General features: G+C 44.3%; 3 protein-coding genes and 1 pseudogene across 4 annotated transcripts; all 4 read left to right on the top strand.

Moving 5' to 3' along the window:
• Nucleotides 1-1,088: 1,088 nt before the first annotated feature.
• Nucleotides 1,089-3,222, top strand: LOC117835181 (uncharacterized; annotated as a pseudogene).
• Nucleotides 3,223-4,409: 1,187 nt separating this feature from the next.
• Nucleotides 4,410-7,423, top strand: LOC117839080 (uncharacterized). 2 transcript variants are annotated; one of them, XM_034719327.2, is made up of 6 exons: nt 4,410-4,662; nt 5,594-5,692; nt 6,114-6,290; nt 6,363-6,461; nt 6,566-6,811; nt 6,912-7,423. In XM_034719327.2, the coding sequence occupies exons 2-6, from the start codon at nt 5,630-5,632 to the stop codon at nt 7,212-7,214; spliced, it is 888 nt and encodes a 295-aa protein (XP_034575218.1). In that variant the 5' UTR covers nt 4,410-4,662; nt 5,594-5,629; the 3' UTR covers nt 7,215-7,423. The 2 variants fall into 2 exon arrangements, with proteins under 2 accessions (XP_034575218.1, XP_034575216.1); XM_034719325.2 differs by having other exon boundaries at nt 5,585-5,692.
• Nucleotides 7,424-7,764: 341 nt separating this feature from the next.
• Nucleotides 7,765-10,789, top strand: LOC117839079 (uncharacterized). The gene is made up of 6 exons (XM_034719324.2): nt 7,765-8,439; nt 9,272-9,364; nt 9,502-9,678; nt 9,782-9,880; nt 10,000-10,245; nt 10,372-10,789. Exons 2-6 carry the CDS (start codon nt 9,302-9,304, stop codon nt 10,678-10,680), a joined length of 894 nt encoding a protein of 297 aa, XP_034575215.1. The 5' UTR covers nt 7,765-8,439; nt 9,272-9,301; the 3' UTR covers nt 10,681-10,789.
• A 4,705-nt stretch (nt 10,790-15,494) lies between these two features.
• Nucleotides 15,495-16,734, top strand: LOC140221074 (uncharacterized). The gene has a single exon (XM_072290392.1). The coding sequence runs from the start codon at nt 15,535-15,537 to the stop codon at nt 16,732-16,734; it is 1,200 nt and encodes a 399-aa protein (XP_072146493.1). The 5' UTR covers nt 15,495-15,534.
• The last annotated feature ends 6,513 nt before the right edge of the window (nt 16,735-23,247 follow it).

Below are 23,247 nucleotides of genomic sequence, written 5' to 3'. Positions count from 1 at the left end.
GGTATGAAAAAAAAAGAATTATCTTTTGAGGAAATAGATGGCACTATGCAAGAATCATCCCTACACGTGGAATTCATTTTTTTCGCAACCGTACCTTAGCACGAAGGCACGTTTTTTATTAAGAGGAAGACTACATGTGGAATTCATGTTCTTGAGTTGTATCATACTATCATTTCGTCTTGTCAGATCTAATGTTTCTCACGCTCATTCTCGGAAAAAGAATTATTTCTCATGCTCAGGCAGATGTTAGATAAAAGAGCCTTTCCCCTTAACTCCAAGTAACAATCCGGACATTCAATAGAGTCAGTTGCTTAATTAAGGCCGTCCTTTTACGAACATAGTAGTGCTTAATAGAGTATAGTTTTGACGTTTTCGCTGTCAATGTACGTTCCTATCAGCAAACAGAAACTTGCAAACTGAGACTTAAGGGGACATACCAGTATCAAAAAGAAAAAAAGATTTAAGAGGACATACCACAACTCCAGAAGTTAGAAGCTGCTGCCTGTACTTACTCATTTCCATACTATGTTCCTATCAGCAAAATGAGAGTTAAGAGGACATACCACAACTCCAGAAGCAAGTAGGTCCTGCCTGTGCCTGCTCATTTCCATACTACAATCGGATGCCAGGTCCAGTGAATTACTTGTCTTTGACATGTTTTTGTCTGGTATAGTTGGTGTAAAGGCTGTAGCCTACAGAATAACAGAACAAATACGTAATAGTAGATCAGCTAAAGGGGATGAGGCACATGCTGTTCTTGGTAGTTAGAAACAATCAAACACTCAGTGTATTTATTTCAGCATGCAGAAACGCCGCTCTGTGCAAATATTCTGAAAACAGAGTAGCACTCTGCATATGAACCAGTAATATGCAAATATTCTGTCATTTCTGGTGTTTGCATTCGAACAAGTAAATTTCATTCAAGTGTATTGTTTTTCAATTGGCATAGTTACTGTTTTGTACTTTTATGCTGTGTCTTTGGGAATGAATTTGGTCTGCGGTTAGTTACTGCTATTCAAAAAAGTTCACTATAAGTGCCATCCATTTTAGGGTTGACCAACGCTTGGAGTGAAAGAAACCATGTTTAGGAGAAAGCATTCTTCTCATTTCGATTCTAGTGATGCTGCTCAGCGAGAAGCAAAGATAAATTTTGAAAATTTCCATTTCATCATAAGCTTGTGGAACTGTTAGAAATACAAAATACTTGGCTTGGAACTGCAGCATATTGTTTCCTTGTCCATTTCTCACACAACCACCACGAACATGCAGATCAATGAACTGAAAGCTGCACTTGGGCCTTTGTCTACCCGTGATGAGAAGTACTGCAGCGTAGCATGCTTGGCAAGATATCTCGAAGCCCGTAACTGGAATGTTGCCAAGTCGAGAAAAATGTTGGAAGAAAGTCTCAAGTGGAGGGCAGCTTACAGGCCAGAAGATATTCGCTGGGTTTTTTTTTCGAGAATACGTAGAAGAGCTGCGTATCATTGTATCAAGAAGAGTGTTACGATAGGAAGTTTGTTACAATGCGGGCCAACCGGGCGCACGCACACGGAACATCATCCCCTTAACGATTATGCAATGAATTAAACAACCAAACAACGAGAATCAGGAGTGTAGAAACTCTAGAGATGTGCTCCTCCTCCTGATGTAGGCCAACCCAAGAGGGGTAGGTGTTTAGTTCCTGCACTGCACCATAGGTTGGCCTGATCAACAATTTCAATGACAAGCCGGCTGTGCTGCTTTGCTTGTGATCCATGGAAGGTCCTTGCATTTCGTTCTTTCCAAATGCTCCATGAGATGAGCATAAACGCCGAGTCCAAGCCTCTTTTCTTTAGCGCGTTCATATCTCTTCGCTTGAGCAGCCACCAGTCAATGAGTGTAACCTCCTGCGCAGGGATGTGGTTCTGAATATTTAGCAAGGAACTGATCTCCTGCCATACCTGCATGGAGTAAGAGCATCTAGCGAATAGGTGATCTGCTGTTTCCCGTTCCTGGTCGCACAGAGCGCACGATGCTTGATCCTGAAGCCCTCGGCGTTGCCTTCTGTCGGCTGTCCAGAGCCTGTCCTTCACTGCCAACCACATGAAAAATTTCACTTTCAGAGGTGCCCATGCCCGCCAGATTGTCTTTGCTCCTGCAAATCTGATTGCTCCCTGGAAGAAGGCTCTATAAGCTGATATTCGCTGGGTAAATCTGTTCTTTCTGATAGCCCTTGGTTCCTTGAATGTATCGCGCAAGTTATTTTGTTTTTCTGATTCCTGACCAAGGGACTAAACATCACTTTAACTTCCTTTTAGCCTGAAGTGTCTGTCGAAGCGGAAACAGGAAAAATGTACGGGGCAAGTTTTCGAGATAGAGAGGGGCGAACTGTTCTTGTTGTGGCACCGGCAAACCATCAAGATAGAAGTCCTATTTTAAAGTACCATATTCATATCCTTGCTACTTTTTCTTTTGAAAAACACTTTGATGTCGCTAAGCTCAGGTCAGATTTCATCTATGTACTTTTGTTTTTTTCAGAATACATCGTCGCACGAAGGGCAGATACGGTTCCTTGTATATACTTTGGAGAATGCCGTCCTGAGCCTGCCTAAAGGTCAAGAGAAAATGGTCTGGCTGATAGACTTCACAGGATGGACAATGGCAAACGCCGTGCCCATAAAGACTGCCCGAGAAACTATAAATATCCTACAAAATCATTACCCTGAGCCTGAGAGGCTGGCTGTTGCATTTCTATTGACCCCCGAAAGTATTTGAAGCGTTTTGGAAGGTAACGGCTCTCAATCTTTCTTAAAGTTATGTGTGTGTATATTCACGAATATCGTTCACTGGACAAAATATTTTCAAGTTCATTCAAAAAAATATACAAATATCCAAAACAAAATTATGGAGTTGACATAGAGAAAAATGTTGCCTTTTTCTTTTGTAACTTAGTATTTCCTTGACCCAAGATCGATCGAGAAGGTGAAGTTTGTGTACCTTAAGGATGAGGAGAGCATGAAGGTCATGCGCAAGTACATAGACCCGAAAGTCCTTCCTCTCGAGTTTGGGGGCAAGAGCGATGTGGTTTATAACCATGAGGAATACTCTGAGTTGATAACCAAAGATGACATCCAAACTGCTAACAGTTGGGCAGAAGATGCAAAAACTAACCATATTAACCATGCCATCAGTGGGACCTTGGTCCCTGAGGTCACTCCTCAGATGTCGCTAATTACAGCTTAAGCCAGTTGTGGAGTATCAACCCCTCCTGACAAGAGTATTTATAGGAGTACATAGCTTTCAAGGAAGGAAATACGGAGTAGACAAGGAGGACTAGTGGATCGGAATGTTGAGCTGTTGACACTAAAAAGAAATAAATTAATAGCAAATAATGTATTAGCAAGATTTATCATGAAATATAATTTTATAATATATCTCTCTCCTTTGAATACTCACGACTTGCATACTATTAAGACTCACGTGCAACCTATATGAACACCTATAAAAGATCGGGGTACTCACGTGCAACCTACAACCTATATGAACACCTATAAAAGATTGGGTCTGGAGCCTTGTTGTTGAAGGGTTGGCGATCGCGTCATCTACTGCTAAAAGAATAACATTGTTAATTTCTAAAAATAACCATAATATAGATATTATTAGTCCAAAGAAGATATTGTGTCAACGTTAGATAGGGAAATAACAAAAGCTTAATAGTCACTTTGCATTGATTCTGTGCCATCTGATTATTTACCCTTCAACATGAGACACTTTTTCTAGAGCCTACCCTCAGTGTAGCGGTGGAAACATGAAAAGTACGTCTCCACGAATTACAAACACGTCAATGCTTTTAGCCGTTTATTTATAGTTGTGGAATAGGAGGAGGCGCATATATGGGTGTGTGAGTGTGGGTGGGCTTGGGCTGTGGCAAATGAACTGGTGCATCGTCCCTATTGAAAAACATGAGACGCTTTTGCAAATCTAAATGAAAAAAAATACACGCCTCGTATGAAATTACATGTACTTCCTCCTACTACAAATGTAAATTCCAAGGCCTTTCAAATTTTGACCATTGATATCTAAACTTCTATATATGACACGCAGGATTGATGTTGTTCACTACGAGACATGTTTTCATACAATTTTTTTTTATGAATACCGTTAGCTAAAATGTTACATCAAAGATCAAACGGGGCGTCAGACCTGCAATATGCATGATAATGTGGCTGGTTTCTAGAAGAAACGCAATTCATATCTGACCGGACCCAGGATCAGACTTTACAACAGTTTCCTCTCTGACCCTGAATCCCTGATGCAAGCTGACCTGATCTGACACTGCACCCGTCTGTTCTGGTATACTGTACGTACAGGACAGCGACACATGGATACAAATTTGCAAATACATAATCTAGAAGCCAAGCCAGAGACTGGTTAACCAATCCCTTTTCTCCCGGCTAAGTGCTAAGCGCGTGTGATTCCATTCCGGAGGCCGGTGTGCGTTGATTCCTGCGCCCCCGAGAGGACAGGAGGAGAGGACAGCGGGCGAGGCGAGGGAGGAAAATTCCAGTCCAAGTCTAACGCTTCTCCCTTCTCCTTTTCTTCCTCCCCGCGGCCCTGGGCCTGGTCAGGTCGGTCTTTGCCGCCATTGCGCGAATCGCAGCTTCTTCCTGGTGGGAATTCCTGGTACGGAGGCGAGGAGCCTTTCTTGATCTATTTGTCTTCTTCTCTTTGCTTTCGTGTTCTTGCCATTTGCGTGGATTGCGAGATGGTGTGGTGGATTCCTATTCCTTGCCGGCTTGTGTTCTGATGGGTGAATAGGTGATGATACGCAGATGAAGTCCCTGTTCTGATGCAATCCTGCTTTTCTGTTCTTTTTTTGGTACTTCTTTATACGTAGACAGGATCATATTTTGAGGGGAAAGATGTGCTGGTTCACCGTAGAGCTCGTATGAATTCAGAGATCTCGATGCCTACCTGTTCAATTGATGTTATTATTCGTATCTATCATGTTGATCTATCAGATCTAATATACTTCTCCAATTCGAGTTCATGGAAATAAGGCAAAGAGCAACAGACTTATCTCTTTACCTCGAAGTTATAGAAACTGGGGGAAAATTCAATGGTGCCATCCCAGTTAATCATTATAATTAAGTTCGTCGTTTTCGGTGTGCTTGTACATTCCTATCAGAAGAACATAGAAAATTGCACATGGGAGTCAAGGGGACATAAAGTATGTAGTAGGGGTTGCTTTCACCTGCCCATTCCCATATTCCAATTGGATTGTAGTGCTAATCAATTGTTGCCTTTCTTGTCATTGCAAGACTCTGGCCTACAGAATAAAGGAATCAATACTTACTAGCAAATAGTTTATTCCTGGATAGAAAGAATTGAATATGTCTGTGTTATTTGCAAATTCAGAATGGGGCCCAAATTCTGGTTGTATTCTTTTCTTCATTTCTTTTAAAAAAGGAAGCATAAAATTCATCCAGACTCCAGAGTATATAAATATTCTGAAAACAAATATTACTCCACAGTGTCTTGCTTTGCCATTGAGTTGGTGTGTTGTTATTTTGTATTGCTTAATATTTATATATCTTACCATTAGGATCATCAGGGTTGAGCATTACTGAGATTGGGAGTGGAAGAAATCATGTTCAGGAGAAAGCATGCCTCTCATTTCAACTCAAGTGATACTGAGCAGCGAGAAGCAAAGGTAATTATTACAATTGTCTTCATATTATTTATTTTTTTTACATTGAGGTTTTCCCTAAGCCTGCTATTGAAATTTATGTTACGCGGAAGCCCAAAGTGTTTGATCAGTAGATGAGCACTTTGTTCTTCTACTTGTGCTATGACTATGATGCATTTCTTTGTAGCAAATGAAACACCGCAGCATCCTCGTGCGTCAGAACCTGCATACCTTTTGATGTTTGCATATTAATACCGGTTCACACGAACCCTCCACTTAACGGTCTGAGTATCTATGCATAGTTGCAAGTGTTTTCACAGAGAATTGCACTTGGGGCTTTTATATCTGTATAAAACAAACAAGCTTGACAAACGGTCCCCGTTTGTTATTCAGACATCTCTGTAAGGTTTTGTTGATTTCTCACACAGATCTCTCCTATGAGCAGATAAATGAATTAAAATCTGCACTTGGACCTCTGTCTGCCCGCTGTGAGAAGTACTGCAGTGAAGCTTGTTTGACAAGATACCTTGAAGCCCGGAACTGGAATGTTGCCAAGTCGAAAAAAATGCTGGAAGAAAGCCTCAAGTGGAGGGCAGCTTATAGGCCGGAGGATATTCGCTGGGTAAATAGGATCAAGTTACTTTGTTCTCTGAATCCTGATCAAGTAACCACACACACGCTAACTGCCTTTTAGCCTGATGTTTCTGTTGAAGCGGAAACCGGCAAAATGTACAGGGCAAATTTTCGAGATAAAGAGGGGAGAACGGTTGTTATTATGAGACCTACAAAGGAGGCAAGGCTTCCTCTTCTGAATTGCCATTCCTTTTTCCTAAAAGTCAGTAGTCTCTCTAGAATGCTTACCTCAATATTCACCTGTATGCTTTTCTCAAATTTCAGAATACAACATCCCATGACGGGCAAATCCGGTTCCTTGTGTATGTTTTGGAGAACGCTATCCTGAACCTGCATGAAGGTCAAGAGAAAATGGTATGGCTGATAGACTTCACAGGATGGACAATGGCCCATGCCACGCCTATAAAAACTGCCAGAGAATGTACAAGCATCCTGCAAAATTATTACCCTGAGAGGCTGGCCACTGCATTTCTGTTTAATCCCCCAAAAGTATTTGAAACCTTTTACAAGGTAAAGACTCAACCCTGCACGGAGAGTTGATAGAGAGAAATTATTCCTGTTTTATTTCCCTATTCTAACTTAATTATTCCAAATTCTTTCATCCTTTCAGGCTGTCAAATATTTCCTTGACCCAAGATCGATCGAGAAGCTGAACTTCGTGTACCTGAAGGATGAGGAGAGCATGAAGGTCCTGTACAGTTGCATTGATCCCGAGGTACTTCCTGTAGAGTTCGGGGGAAGGAAGAATGTGGTGTACAACCATGAGGACTACTCCAAGCTGATGCTGGAAGATGACATCAAAACCTCAAGCTTCTGGGCAGATGACGCAAAACCTGTTAACCATGTTGCCAGAGGGACCTTGGTTGCTGATGCTACACCTCAGTCGTCCGTAATTGCCGCTAAAGCCAGTTGAGGAGTATCCGCCTACCGTGATGGGAGCTATTCGTATAGCTTTAATGGAGGAAATAGATAAGTGAAGGCGCTAATAGCGTGTTCATTGTGAAGAGAAATAAACGGAATGACAAAATAGATGTTACTTGTTCATACCAAAATTTGCAGTAATCAAGCAGTTGATCTGGCATATATACACTTGAGCTATAAAGAGGATATCTTCGTGGGTCATTTGGATGCCAAAGGTCCAAAAGGAATGGTGTACAAGGTAGGAGGACAGCCCAATTATTGTGCTTACATCACTCTAAATACATCATGTGCTACTCGGTTACTCCAAGCGTACGATATACAGGGCGTGCATGTTTTAAGCCAAATTATAAGCATGTTTTGTTGCGTAAAAATAATGCAACTTGATTCATACTTTACAGTGTATGCGTTTCCACTCTACATGTGTTTTTTAAGCAATATAATCAATTTATTATGCGAGAAAACTCGATCAAGTACCAGGGTCAGGGCATCATCCTGCACTGCAGTGTCGCAAATCGCAATCACTCATCAGAGAGCAGCGAGGACGGCTGATCCGACTCCCGCAGGCGGCAGGCCTGGCAGAACAGCCAAGATCTGAGAACTTACTACAGAAGCACAGGTACGAACGCCACCGTGCACGCAGAGGGTTCCCGCTCCGCGCCACCGGTGACGGTGACACCCGCCGGCGCGGGAGCGGAGCAGATGGGCACCCGGATCCTCGTTGATCTGCACCCACGCGCACCTCATGCGTTGGCTGCTTCCGCGGCGCACCCAAATCCCGGCCGTCGATTTCACCGCAGCTGCTGACCTGATCCGGCATCAGGCCCGTCCGTTCGGTAATCAGTACACGTCAGCGTCGGCAGGCAAGAGCCGGCGCTAAAGAAAGCCCATGGCGAAGCAACTCGATCCAAAGAGATGTGGAAAGCCAGGCATTAAACTAGTAGAGAGCCACTTCTCTCTCCCAGTCCCAGCATATTGAGGCGCCGCGTGGTTCTTCACTTCTCCGATTCCCAATTTTCCATTGCGGAGGGCAGGTGCGTGGATCCCTGCGCCCCAAGAGGACAGGAGGGAGGAAGAGAGGACGGCGGGGGTCGGAGGAGGGAAAAGTGGGCCAACTCTAGCGTTCCCCTTCTGCCCTGCGGCGCCTGCGTCTGGGCAGCCCTGTTCCATTGCGCCACTTCGCGGCTTCCTGCCTGGTCTGGGCCTTCTTGCGTATCCTGGTATGGGACCTTCCTTGATCTGCTTTGTTCCTGTTGTTTGGGTGGAGTGGGCTCCTGTTGTCCTGCAGGTTTGGTGGATGGATTCATCGCCGCTTGTATCCTGATGATAGGGATTTTCTTTTTTTTAACGAAATTGATGATCCGGGGATGCTCTCTTGTCCTGCTAGGCTACCATCCCCTAAAGCCGGCCCTGCCTTTTCTGTTCATTGTTTACAGTACTTTATACCGTTAGCATTAGCACGAAATAAATAAACAATGGGCTTTCGAGGGGAAAGTTGTGCAGATTCGCCGCGGAGCTTCTAGGAATCCAGAGATCTCGGCCCCTGCCTTTGGAATGTGCATGCTCTTGTAGTCTTATTTCTACCATGTCCTCATGTCAGAAACTCAGAATTCAGATCCGTACGAATCCTCCGATATGAGCTAATTGGCACCTGCTGGCAGATGTTAAGAGTAATCATCAACACCGGTTCCTGTAGTTTTAGCAGGCTAGCTGTTGCAGCCGCAGCTGCAACAATCTCAGCCGAACAGGGATGAATGTGGTCTATTATTCTTTCTCTTATTTTTCCTCCTGAAAATAAGTGTATAATTGAATGGTTGCACACTTCTAAAATATTCTGAAAGCAAAGTATAACTATCTTTGACCTGCCTATCAATCAATAATATTTAATACTCTCTTGTTCCTTGTTATTTGCATATGAACAAGAAAATGTCTCATTTTTCACATAGCCATCGCTACTTTTTTATATTTAATTTCAATTTTTGAGAGTGATTTTCGTCATTTGGTATATGGTTACATAGCATTTTTATTTTAACATGTGCATAATCTATTTAGGTCTGAGCATCATTCACAGTGGAAGAAACAATGTTTAGGAGAAAGCATGCCCCTGATGTTAACTCAAATGATGCTGAGCAGAGAGAAGCAAAGGTAAGTTTAAAATTTGTTGTTCCATCATAAATTTGTGAATTCACAATACATGGCTTCTTATTGCAATATTGGTGCATTTGTTAGCTTTGTAAATGAACTAGGAGCAGATAAGTCTCATGCTGTTCTCCTATGAACAGATAAATGAATTGAAAGCTAAACTTGGGCCTTTGTCTGCCCGTGCTGAGAAGTACTGCAGTAAAGCATGCTTGAAAAGATACCTAGAAGCCCGTAACTGGAATGTTGCCAAGTCTAGAAAAATGTTGGAAGAAAGTCTCAAGTGGAGGGCAGCTTACAGGCCTGAGGACATTCGCTGGGTAAATTTGCTCTTTCTTTTTTGTCAATGAATGTGTTGCTCAAGTTATTCTGTTTATCTGAATCCTGGCCAAGTGACTGAACTTCATATTAAACTCCTTTTAGCCAGATGTTTCTGCTGAAGGGGAAACAGGTAAAATGTACAGGGCAAGTTTCCGAGACAGAGAGGGCAGAACTGTTGTCGTTATGAGACCTACAAAGCAGGCAAGCAATCCACGCTTTTAAAACATGACACTTGCTATTGTTTGCTACTTTATGAAAATCCTCAGTCTCTCTAGCTTCCTTAACTAAGGACTTGCCAATATGCTATTTTGAAATTCCAGAATACTTCATCTCATGAAGGGCAGATACGGTTCCTTGTACATACTTTGGAGAATGCAATCCTCCACCTGCCTGAAACTCAAGAGAAAATGGTATGGTTGATAGATTTCACAGGATGGACAATGGCCCATGCCTCGCCCATAAAGACATCCAGAGAAACTGCAAATATCCTGCAAAATCATTACCCTGAGAGGCTGGCCATTGGATTTCTATTTAATCCCCCAAAAGTATTTGAAGCTTTTTTTAAGGTATGGACTCTCAACCTTCCCGTTTCACAAATTTAATTTATGTATCTGGTTTCATTCACACAAAATCAATTGATGCAGAAAAAACTGTTTCCTTTTTTCCAACTTAAATGTTGCAAATTCTTTCAGGTTATCAAAGTTTTCCTTGACCCGAAAACAATCGAGAAGGTGAACTTTGTGTACCAGAAGGATGAGGAAAGCATGAAGGTCATGTACAAGTACATTGATCCGGAAATCCTTCCTGTAGAGTTTGGAGGGAACAACAATGTGGCCTACAACCATGAGGAGTACTCAGAGTCGATGATGAAGGATGACATCAAAACAGCTAACTTTTGGGCAGATGATGCAAAAACTGACCATGCCAACTCTGCCATCAATGGGACCTTGGTTCCTGAAGTTACACCACAGCCATCGCTGCTTGCTGCTAAAGCTAGTTGAGTATCCGCTTGCTATGCTGAGAGTTGTCTTTGTAGCTCTGTATCACCAAATTGACGAGTTGAAACATCGTTCATATTAATGAAATAAGAGACATGGTTAGCATGGTCAATACTCGAATTCATTCAGTATAAGGTACGATTGGATATCGTCATGGGTGATTTGATGCCCAAAGAGATGGTGTACAAGGTACTGTCCAGATATTGTACTTTAATCGTTACTGAATATAACTGATGGCGCCATTATTAGTAACTAGTAAAATGCACGTGCGGTGTTTATAAAAAGGAATTGCTAAGGTACACCTAAATGACTATGGACCGTCCATTTAGTTAGATCTGGATAACTTATTACCTCCTGGGAGGTAATAGATGAAATATATATTTATATATTATTTTATTTTGAAAAATAGGATAAATAGGGAAAATATCTCTATATTAGATCTAACTTGCATATATAGCAGATCTAACTTTCATACAATGATGTAACGTGACACATTGGTGAGATGCAACATTTTTTCACAATGCTTTTCTTATAACGTAAAAGAAAATAAAAAGTGATCCAGACGTAATTTCTCGCATCATTTTGTTTCTTTGAACATGATGAAATAGACCCGTTTTGCAACGTGAAAAAAATGGTGAGATCCCTAGCGTGATTTCGTTGTAACATCTTTTGTTGAACACCATCGATAACATGATTTCTTTTGCGGTGAACAAAGGCAAAAGTCAGGTGTGCAACTAATTCTGGTAAAGAAAAATATGTACGTGACCTACTAATACTAACCGTGCCCAATTATGAAAGATAAAATAATTAACATGTCATTAGTTGCAACCGAACGGAATTTAAATAACAAATTGCATGTTGTATGCATGCCTACCTGTTCCTCCTAGATGCAAGGAAGAGGTGATAACCGGTTGTTTATCTCTTTGTTTTCTTTTTAATTATTTTATCTCTCCTGATATTGAGCGGTTCAGATTTAATTTCAACTCTTACCTCACAAAGTGGCAAAGCCGCATTATTGGTCCCAATACATTATTATTGTGGCAAAGTACAAATTCAACCAGAAGAAACCACCATTTTGCCTATAAATGCAAAACACCATGGACTGCAATTAGGCCCTCGCGCTGAGCCAGTCACGGTGTTGCCGAAGGGCGATGGGAGCTGGGCGGCACAGCGAGCGCCAGGCTGGAGAAGGCGCTGGGCGAGCACTACTTCAACCTTGAGAACTTCTTGGAAGGAAAAGCAATACCTGATCCAACAGGATGCAAAGGTTTCATAATTTAATCACTCGATTTAACAAGCAAATTTTTCGGTTGGTGTCATCACTGTCATGATTTTTCAACTCTACACAAAGTGTGAAAAAACTCAAAAACTCTTATAGTAGCATACTGTCATGCAAGAAGTATATGTACCTTAATGAGCATTCTAATTTTATCAAACACTAACCAATTATGGTAATTCAATCACCCGGCTTAGCAAGAATGTTAGAAGAAAAAGGTTGGTTGGTGACATAGATTTTTAGCTCTGTATAAGCAGTGCGAAAATCTGAAAAACTCATAATAGCAAGCAAGAAATATACCTTAATGAGCATTATATTTTCAACAAACACTTTCTTAAAAAATAATTTTCGGAAATGATTTGAGCGAAAGCACACTTACTGTTACTGAGCAATTCATCTGCTTTCAGTAGACATGAATTTTGTGGCTGCTGGCAGCTATGCTAAGGACGTGTGTCTCATTCCAAAGACTGATCGTACACATTTATCTTAGAAGAACAATACTATGATTAAAAAACATAACTAAAGCACAAGCTGATTATAACAGTTGAAATATTTTACCTCTGCATCTGCCTGCAAAAATTCCCTCAAGACTTTGCTTGAGTTCAAGCTGTGAAGCTATGAAGCTATCCTGTTAGTGAATAAGTCCAGAGCTTGATGCCACAATTCAATTGTTAGCACAATTGTTCAGCAATCCAGAGATTTCCTGTGAGATTAAATGAAAAGCGTAATTTGGGATCTCTGGAAGGGGAGGTATAAAAATGCCTTTCTACCTCTCAGCAAGGCTATCATGCAACCATTCAAAATCACTATAGCATCCATTAACAATTTTCTCGTTCAGGTAAGTTGGTCTATAGAAACAAAAGCGTGGCAAATCAACAAGTGTTGGAGGTCAAAAAAATGCCACATATCTGTACTCTGTACAAGAAAAGTGCACAGTTATCGGTAGTATAAGATTGCCATGCCATTCGGCGCAATGCTCAGATGGAAGATTGCATATAATTGCTGTTTTGATTTCTTATTGAAACTCAAATATACATTTTTCACAAACTCGAACTTACAATCACCTTCGAAGTCATAAGGGCGTCCGCAATGATGCTTAGTCAGCTAGCTATTTGAGTATACAGCTCAGCATGTATCCTATGTGGAGGAAAGAGAAGATGCAAAAATATTCGAGCCGGCGACTTGCTCGTCGCTCAGCTCGCACGCGTGACGATGCGCCAAATCGCCAGCTTCATCGCCATATGCTAGCTATTCTTCTAGCGTTTTCAGATCCGCTGCGTGCGAATCCATTTTCTCTCCCGCGTCACTGCGCGCGAAAATCGGTCCACCGCGCGCAAAAATCCCTCCACAATCCACCTTCTCCTGCCCTTACTCTTCCGATTTAGTTCTGGAGGTGTCAAAAGCAAGGTCCGTTCCTCTTCTTTTCCGTCATATCTTCCCATCTATCTTATTCCACAATCCAACTCCTGTGCTTGACTCTTTCGATTCAGTTCCGGCCCGCGAGATCCTTGTCGCAGCTGGTGATGAGCCGCCGGAAGCGAGAGATGGCCCTGCCACCACACCAGACTGGATCTTCTCAGATGGGATCCGTGGGATCCGCCCCTGCTTCTGCTATTCAAGTGCCTACGCATGATCCTGCGCTTCTTGGTCGTGGTTCTTCTATTCCAAATATAGGAGGTCCATCAGGTAATCGAGTTCGCTCTTCTATATTTAGCTAGATGCATAGCAGTAAGCTAGAAAAAAAATCAATGAAGTCACTCCTGCTACTGATTGATTTTTTAGATATTTAGTGGAAGTTTATCTTGATTTCTTGATAAAGTGTTTGCCTAAACTAATGGCCGAATGGCATGACTTTGCAGCATGGTGGCCTGGACCTTTGCCACAAGCCACATCTTCAGCAGACACATCCACAAATTGGTAAGTTTTATTTTTTTCCATGTAATTTTATTGCTGCACTAGTTGTCATTTTATTATGTTCAGAAACAGTTAGTTCACTAGCTATATTATTTTTATTAGAAGTAATGTTCAGAAACAGTTAGTTCACTAGCTATATTAGTTTCATTAGAACTAACGATATGGGTTGCTTGATTTTCCAGTGGTATGGATTACTATCCACCTGGTGGTTTTATGAGCATTTTACAATCTGGACAACCATTCTTTCCTCATGTTTCGGCACCATGGCCACCTATGGGAAAGGAATCTCAATTAGCACCACCAAAAAATGACTCAGGAAACCAAAATTCTAAAAAGAGATCGAAAGGCAAAACCATCATCAACTTAAATGATGGAAACGATGGCAGGACTGCAAAGCGCCTTGTATTTGATCCAGATGAGGACGTGAGGCTAGTAAGTAAAATTATATCACTCACTTACTTTTTGTAGCTACACAAATATATGAACCTACAACTAATCATGCATCCTAAATTCAGGTCAGTGCATGGCTGATCCACTCAAATGACCCAATCAATGGGAATTGCAAGAAAAATGAGAAGTATTGGGGTGATGTACATGGGCACTACAATAAGACTACACCTACAAACCGAAAAAGAGAGGTGAAACATCTCAAAGATCGCTGGACAAAAATTAAGAGATGGGTGGCATTTTTCTGTGGAAGTTGGAAGAAGGCTACCTCAATTTATCTTAGTGGATATTCAGATGAGCAGCTAAAAGACATGGCTAAGCAGTTTTATTTGGATGACTATAAGGAAGGACCATTCACAGTTGAGCACTGCTGGAAGATTCTTCGTGATGAACCCAAGTGGCATGCAGTTTTGGAAGAACTTGAAAACCCAAATAAAAGGAGTTTGGATGGTGAAGATGAGGCAATTGGCACCTCAAGGACACCAGAAGTTGTAGGAGAATTGGAACGTCCTATGGGGACACAACAAGCTAAGAAAAAACGCAATGGTAAAGGTAGAGTCAGCGATGATGATGGAACGTCCTATGATGAAGACTTGAAGAAATTCATTGACATTCAAGCAGCAACAAAAAAACGACAGGAAGATTTCGTAGAGGCACAAGAACGCATTTCTGAAAAGAAGTTTCAGACAGCAAGGCTTAACAGGGAGGCCGCTTTACTGGAATCGTATCAAAAACTCTTGTGTATGGACACTAGGGAGATGACAGAGGATATTAGAGCTGAGCATGTCCTTGCCCTGAAGATGCTAAGGGAGAAATTGGCCGGTAACAGTAACTAAGGTACTTTGTTTACTGCTATTTTTTTACACTAGTCAACATGTATAAATGCATTGCTAATTATCATGCAGTACCACTAAATTTAGTCAGTCAACATCTATTACCAATGCTTTGTGAATTATCATGCAGTACCACTAATTACATGACCAGTTTGGTGTAGTAGTCAAAACGCATTTGTCCTTTGTGCGTGTATATATACATGACCAGTATGGCTGCATATATGCACAACAGCCCAAACTCTCCAACCTCTATACCCCTTTCTAAACTTGCCTCCAAACATGTCGGATCAATCCGATGATTCTGTAGACCCCTTAGAAGAGTTCTCAGTTGAGCAACAAGCCCTCGACTCTCTTGCTAGCCGGATTTTTACGAAGATTAAGGCAAAGATGGTGGGTAGTTCATCTAGGCGTCGAACCAGAAAGTACATCAACAGGGATCGTGAAGGTGCTCATCAACGACTTGTGGCTGATTACTTTGCAGAAGAGCCTCTATATTCTGATGCAATGTTTCGTAGAAGATTTCGGATGAGAAGGCATGTTTTTCTACGCATTGTGGATGCCTTGGGCAGTTGGTCTCCCTATTTCACTCAAAGGGTAGATTGTACTAATCGCCCGGGGCTTTCACCACTCCAAAAATGCACAGCAGCAATCCGTATGCTTGCATATGGGACTGCAGTTGACATGCTTGATGAGTACTTAAAGGTTGCAGAGAGCACTGCCCTTGAGTGCTTGGAAAAATTTGTGCAAGGGGTGGTTGAAGTTTTTGGCTCCAAGTACCTTCGACGTCCTACAACTGAAGACATGGAGTGTTTGCTCCAAGTTGGAGAGTCTCGTGGATTCCCTGGAATGTTGGGTAGTATTGACTGCATGCATTGGCGATGGGAAAATTGTCCAACAGCATGGAAGGGGCAATATACCACTGGTCGCTATGGATTCCCAACCATGATCCTTGAAGCGGTAGCTTCACATGACCTCCATATTTGGCATGCATTCTTTGGTGTTGCTGGATCTAATAATGACATCAACGTGCTTAATCAGTCCCCTTTGTTTCTTGAGGCGATAAAGGGTGAAGCTCCTCGGGTTCAGTATTCTGTCAATGGTAGGCAATACAACACTGGTTATTACCTAGCCGATGGAATTTACCCAGAATGGGCAGCCTTTGTGAAGTCTATAAATTCACCTCAACTAGACAAGCACAAGGTGTATGCAGCAGAACAAGAAGGTGCAAGGAAAGATGTGGAGCGTGCTTTTGGCGTTCTGCAAGCTCGCTTCAACATTGTGCGTCGTCCAGCACGATCTTGGAGCACAAGGATTATTGGACTGATCATGAAAGCTTGTGTTATTCTCCACAACATGATAGTGGAAGATGAGGGAGAAATGGCTAAGGAGTCTATTGATCTGAATGCAATTCCTGGAGAATCAATTGTTCTTCCTCCTGAAGTGCAAAAGGCCACAAACAGTAACCCATGCTTCAATGATGTTCGACGTAGAAATTCTGATATCCGTGCTCACTCTGTCCACGCTCAACTTAAAGATGATTTAATTGAGCACATTTGGCAGCGTTTTGTCCATAGGGCTCCCCACTAGTATTTTTTTTTGCTAATAACCTCATGTAAGATCTTTCATGAATTTCTTTTTCTTATTGGCACTGTTTATTATATTGAGTAAGCTGACTTACTGCTTGTTTTCTTTTTCCAGAATCGTTGGTATGAGGTTGATTGGCATTTCTAGCAGGCTATCATGGAGGTTGACTTTTGGATTTTGGTGCTTCTTCCTCAACGATGCAGTTAGCTGTTCCGTTTGCTTTTGTGGCCTGAAATAAACATGTATGGCTAGAGTCACTATTATCAATTAGTGCATTATGTAGTAACGTATGGACATTCTATTTTATTTCCATGTTTAAAACCTTTGGTTGTCCTGGTTGCTTATCTTTAGTTGGTCATGTAATGAAATGGCTTGAGTCATGTTTATCAGTTCATCATGTAGTAACATATGGATATTTTATTTTATTGTTGTGTTCAAAAGCTTGTCCATGTTTTCATGGTTGCTACCAGTTGGTTATATTGAGATGAGATGTTTAGTGTTATTCTCCATATAGAGAGACACAAAGATAATCTTCACAGCACATCTGTTCTCTCTCTGTGCATGAAAGTACTAAAAATAACAAATAGCTAGCACTATATAGATAGTTGCATGGACTGCTAGCTATTTAGTGCTGAGTTGGATGGCTCCTAGCTAGCAATTAGCTAGGACTGTTGCGGATGACCTAAGTCATAACACTACTGCTTTGCTTTCATATTGTCCTAATGCTACATAGTTTGTTCTTCTTGCCCGTCGACTTCAATGTTCAGAAACACAATTCGGCTCCACTGAATCCTTTACTGCTAGCTCTACTGGTTATATAATATCTATCGGATGATGTACTAAAATCTAGAAGGACACGTGAGTTTTGCTAACCAATGAGCTGCAATTAATAATGGTTGACAACAGATATTAGCTCCAGATCTATATTAGGAAGTTGCAACCAAAAATTAGAGTTCCACTGATGCAGCTCTTATACCCTCGATCGCAAACTCTGCACAAAATACTCTAAAAGGCTACCCGCAGTCCCGCACGAGTATAAACAAAGCATCTACTCGGAGACAACCATATTGCAAAATCAATCACTAAACCAGGGGCTGTTAGGATTGATCTCTGTCGGATTTGGCCCTGATTCTCGATTAGCGCCCCGATCGGGGGTGCCCCAACCATATATAGTTGGTGGATCCCCGTCGCACAGCGCCATATAAAAGGACGTGGGGGGCTAGGTGACGCAAACCAACATTTGCCGTGCCCACAATCCCTCCGACACCAAAACCCTAGCCGATCTAGTGGAGGCGTTGTTAGCGGCGGGAAGACTCGCCAACTTCAAGCCGCCGTCGCCGCTCTCTCCGTCAACACCGTCTACACCGCCATGGCTACCTCTTCAACAAAGTCCGACGGTCTCTCCCTCTCCCTCTCCCTCTGTAGGTAGTCTCGGCATTAGACATGAGTCATGTTGTTTTATCTAAGTTAGAAATGTATCACCCGCTAGATGAACACCTAGATGCTCCTGTGTTTCTATCAATGGTATCAGAGCCATCCTAGGTTGTAATCTAGATGGGGAAGTTTAATTTTCTCACACGAGTTAGAGATCCGAAGCATTTAGAAGGAGAGGATTCAAATCCTAGATCTAAGACAGACAAGCAAGGAGGGGTTTTCCCCTCACCGGATCTAATCCGAGAAGACACCCTAACACACCGGTCACCGGCGTGTAGAGAGAATGGGAAGAGACACGGCGACCGATGGTTTTGACCGACGGCCGCCGACGGATGAGGACCGCAAGGAAGCGACGACTTACCTCGTTGTCCTCCGACCAACGGAGACCTCCGGGAAGCCTCCGCGCTGGCGAAGTCCGGGTCGAGCCAAGGCGCCACCGCTAGGCCGCTCGACGGTGTCACGCTCACCCACAGGGGAGCGTGCGCACCAGTGAGGGGGCAGGCAACGGCGCCATCCGCTGCCAGCAAGCACCTGGCGACCGCCATCCTCTCTCACTCAGGTACGAGTTGCGGCGCAAAGGAGGAAGAAATGAGTAGGGTTACAGGGGCGACAGTCGCCCGGCATTTTTGCTCGGCCGATGAACCCACTCAGCCGTCCGATGCGACGGACAGACAAGTTCGTCCGAGCTAGATACGGCCCACGCGGGACGAGGAAGCGGGCCGCTTCGGTGGCTCGGGCCCAAGTTGCGGCCTGCCAAGCCGCAGCCGAGTAAATGAGCTGAGTGAGTGAGTTGAGCTAGCAAGCGGGCCAGGCTGGGCCGCCACGCTAGCTGGGCTGCGAAGCCACGGGCGAGCCAGGCTAGGCCACCGCGCTATGGCAGAGCCAGACTTGCCTGCTTCCTAGCGTGGACCAGCAAGATAGTAGGGTTTTGGCCCAGCAAATTGGTGCAGGTGTTTTGGGCTAAATCCACGATCGAGCCAAAGAAATAGTGAAAAGTGAGCCTGCTTCGGTTTTCCTTTCCCAGTGATTTTCATCATTTATGGGAATTGATTAGTGGCTCAAATAAAAAGTATTTTAATGAGTTTTTCCTGTGGGTAAAATTCACAAATTAAGTTTATGGTTCCGCTGCATTAAGTTTGAATTAAGATGAATTTTTGGCTTTATTTTGCCAATTTTATGCATTAAGTTGAAGTTTTTAGTTTATTTCTCTAATTAAATTGGAACCAATGGGAAAATTTAATTAGAAAATAATTATTTTTCCTGAGTATGATAATTTTATCTACTGACCAACAACTATCTACTAACCAACGTTGTTGATAAAAATGTTGTACTATAAGTTTAGATTTATCATCATTAATTCTATTTCTGCCCAACAGTGATTTAGAATTGATATTGAGAAGTTTTATGTTTTAATTTGACCAACGTTGAATTAACTCAATATTCTCTGCATATTTGTTTTCCGGCAATCTATGAGCTTTATCTTGTCCCTGTCCCATAGAAACTAAGGACCCCGTGCGGGCTGAAAATGAAAGTCAGGATGATTTCGACAAAAGAGTGCACGACCATGCACCAATAAGAATGCAGTACAATCTTGATCGTGCGAAGTGGGACTCGTCAAATAGAAAGTGCCTGATGGTGATCAAAAGCTCCATCACAGAAGCAATTAGGGGAGCAATCCCAGAATGTAAGACCGTCAGTGAGTACCTGACAAAAGTGGAGAGTCAGTTTACTGGCTCTTCAAAAGCATATACAAGCACCCTCATAAGAAAGATTGTCACTATGAAATTGTGGCGGATCCACATCGAATTAGCCTGATTAAGGCACGGATAAGTCGCCTAACATGCGACACTCGGCCTTAATCGTGCTAACTCGAGATGCCGTTGGATTTCCTCCGATTTAACCACTTTGACAGGACCGAGTTTAGCAAAACCCACACGAAGGTGAGTGGTTCCAGAGAATACAACAAGTCCACCGAGTTAAATAACATGACCATTTTAGTTCAACAACAAAACAACATCAGAGTTTTACAAGGTTCAAGGAAAAACAACAGAAGGTAAAACAGCGGAAGCTACTTCGTCAGGGTCGGACATCCCTGGTGAGGCCAGCCAGGACGTCAGTGATCCCTCTCCTCGCCGTCCGAGGAGGGATCCCAATCGAACGTCCAACCCGGAGGGAGTTGGGGCGGCCAAGTGCCAACAGAAGAAGACTCGGAAACAACGACTTCACCTGAAAAAGAAAGCCACAACAAGGCTGAGCTACTAAGCTCAACAAGACTTAACCGACCGGGAGTAAACTACTCCACCTCTTCTAGACATGCCGGGCTCTTTGGCTGAGGGGTTTGTTTGCCAAAAGCACTATGTAGATCCTTATTTCCAAAGTTTTAGCTCAGGTTCTAAGTTCATTATCTGGTCTAAGTTAGCAACTTATTCTAAGCAAACATAGAACCAACCAAAGGGTATATATAACATCATCAAGATCATGTCATCATCAGATTTCATTATTACTCAGGGTAGCATAGCGATCAAGCAGTCTCAAACTGTGAGAGGCAGACGAATCGATTCGAGTTCTTTAACCATGCATGGTGAACCTAACCTCACGACATCAGCGCACCACCGAGGGTCGCTTCCTGTGTCGGCCTTCCCCATCAATTCCCTAACCCGTGTCGGGCCCATTTCCTTTGGTGCAATGTTCCACAGACCCGGCCTCTACCGTTCTGTGACCACACTTGCCACCATGTGCGGCCGCAGGGGAACTCCGTTCCAAGGACAATGGGGCGACCGCTCATGTCTAGGTTCAATCCGGTACTCGGCTTCTCATCCCATACTGAGTATGAGGTTAGTACTTTCAAACACTTGATCACGAACACCACCACTGTCAGGCCTAAACAAGTTCCATAGACAGACGGGGCGATCAGCCGACCACCAAAGAGTTAACCAACACCCTGCCCCGTCCACCATCCTTATAGTTGTAACAGAAGGAGAACAACCAACGCCTACAACTCGCAGGTGACAGGAAATCACTCGACTTTTACCGCTTCCTATTTAAGCAGAGCAACTACTCGGTCCAACAGCTAGTGTTCAGATCAAGGGATCTAAGTCATGCATCTATGGTTGCAAACAACTCCTATACGTAAATGCACAAACAAGATGAAGAAGGCATGCGCAAGTTTGGGAAACTGGGGTTCATGCTCCGGGGCTTGCCTTCAAGCGAGGAGGAAGGAAATGGGTCTTCTGCTGGGGTGGCTTCGGCGTCTGGAAGCGGGAGCTCGGCTACAGCTTCGTCTTCTAGCGCCGGGTGCAGCTCGTAGACGCCGTCGGCGAGATGCAACTCTACACGAAATGCAAATGCAGGAGTTAGCACTTTTAGACGGTGATTTCAACAGCAACACTTGCAAGTTAAAGCTCAGACGATGGTAGCAAAGCTACAGAAAAGGTAGGGAAGTTCACTTGAGTTGGTGGAGAGCAAGGTAGAAGGGTCGGATGGGAAGAACATATGATCTGACCCTCAGACTAGAGGAATAGATGTGTTGGGGGTCCTCAGACTTAACGTAGAGAAGTCCCTGATTTTTTACACATATACCCTCGGGTCAAGGAAAAAGGATACAGCCGAGCCCTCACGCGAGGCGGAGAAAGGGTCGGCGAAACAGACAGGGTCGGGCGAGACGGAGAAAGGGGTTGGTCGAACGGATAGGGTCGGGCGAGGTGGAAAAAGGGGTCGGGCGGACAGACAGGGTCGGACGAGGCGGAAAAAGGGGTCGGGCGGACAGACAGGGTCGGACGAGGTGGACAAGGGTCGGACAAACAGAAGGGGTCGGACGAGGCGGAAAAGGGTCGGCAGCTTACCTTCGGTTCACAGGTGAAGCTTGGGGTCGGGAAGGAGCAGACTTGGGCGGAAGGAGGGAAGCGCTAAGACTTGGGCAGGCGACAATGTCCGGCGGTGCTCCGGCGGCGGCGGTGCTTCTTGTGGACTACAAGTAAGCTCTTGCGCAGCGCGGGGGAGCAAGCAGCTTGGCGGATTGGGGAAAGCGGTGTTGAGCGGAGAGGAGAGCTCCTCAGGAACTTAGGCGATAGCGCTTTGAGCACGAAGCAGAGGAACGGCAGTAAGGTAGCGATGGCGAAGGGGACTCTGGTGGGGCTCTGGCGTTCCCTTTTATAGCTGCGCGGAAGAAAGAGAGTTGGAGCAGTGCGAAGACCGGGAAGAGTGATGGAGTGCGCTGCCATGGCGGCGATTGAGCAACGGGGCGGCGGGGCAGGACTTCGGGGAGAACACCTTCGGCCATTGGGCACGAGGGACAGGGCGGCGCAGGCGCGGTGTTGCCGGTGGTTGAGATTTGGCGGAGGCGGGCGTCGTCGTGCGACGGATCTGATGGATGTGACCGGGGGAACGGCGCTAGAAGCGAGGTTGCTCAGGTGAGCAGACAGGCAGGCTGCGGTCGCGCGGGCGAGCGCGAAGCAACAGTCTTTCGGGGCGCAGATCTGGCAAGGCGGAAAAGGAGCTGTCGCAGCCGGGGTCAGGGTTGGCGGAGGAGGAATCGTCACGTAGCGCATCTGGGGCGGCGCGACGGTGGAGAGGCGGCGAAAAAGACGGGAGGCATCGGGTCTTGCAGCCGGGGGTCCGGCGAGGTGATGATAGGCGCGAGCCGCGAGATGCTGCAGAAAGGGTGGCAGAGGAGCTTCCGCTGCGATTGGGGAAGGGGGCGCGGGAATCCATCCGGTCGCGGCCGGCGACGGGGCGGAGCGGCGGGGGTCGGAGAAGTTGAGCCACGCGGTGGAGGAACTCTGGAGTGGGCATGCCACTCGAGTGCGCCTGTCTCGGGAGATCTGGGGGAAAGATTTTGTGGGTCCACCGGTCAGTCTCGGTTGGTCCACTGCTCAGATTGAAGGGAGGCGCTGTTGGGAAGACTTCGAAGGATCCGGCGGGATGGGTTGGGGTCGGCAGGGGTCGGAGCTGGGAACCAAAGGAGAGGGGTCGGATTCTCAGGGGTCGGGATCGGACTGGAGGTTGAGCACTTAAACTCGGGAAAGCTGAGATAGGGGGATTAGGGACTCGGATTAAGATTAACTCGAGAGATTTGGGGTCGGT

This window comes from Setaria viridis, chromosome 9 (genome assembly GCF_005286985.2).
Source record: "Setaria viridis chromosome 9, Setaria_viridis_v4.0, whole genome shotgun sequence".
In the NCBI taxonomy this organism is placed as follows: Eukaryota; Viridiplantae; Streptophyta; class Magnoliopsida; order Poales; family Poaceae; genus Setaria; species Setaria viridis.
The sequence above is the reverse complement of the archived record's forward strand: the minus strand, read 5'-3'. Positions and strand labels throughout refer to the sequence as shown.

Coding starts and splice junctions, on each gene's coding strand:
- LOC117839080 (XM_034719327.2), top strand. CDS start 5,630: ATGTTCAGGAGAAAGCATGCCTCTCATTTCAACTCAAGTGATACTGAG. Junction 6,291..6,362: donor GGCCGGAGGATATTCGCTGG/GTAAATAGGATC, acceptor ACTGCCTTTTAG/CCTGATGTTTCTGTTGAAGC. Junction 6,812..6,911: donor TATTTGAAACCTTTTACAAG/GTAAAGACTCAA, acceptor TCATCCTTTCAG/GCTGTCAAATATTTCCTTGA.
- LOC117839079 (XM_034719324.2), top strand. CDS start 9,302: ATGTTTAGGAGAAAGCATGCCCCTGATGTTAACTCAAATGATGCTGAG. Junction 9,679..9,781: donor GGCCTGAGGACATTCGCTGG/GTAAATTTGCTC, acceptor AACTCCTTTTAG/CCAGATGTTTCTGCTGAAGG. Junction 9,881..9,999: donor TTATGAGACCTACAAAGCAG/GCAAGCAATCCA, acceptor TTGAAATTCCAG/AATACTTCATCTCATGAAGG.
- LOC140221074 (XM_072290392.1), top strand. CDS start 15,535: ATGGTGGGTAGTTCATCTAGGCGTCGAACCAGAAAGTACATCAACAGG.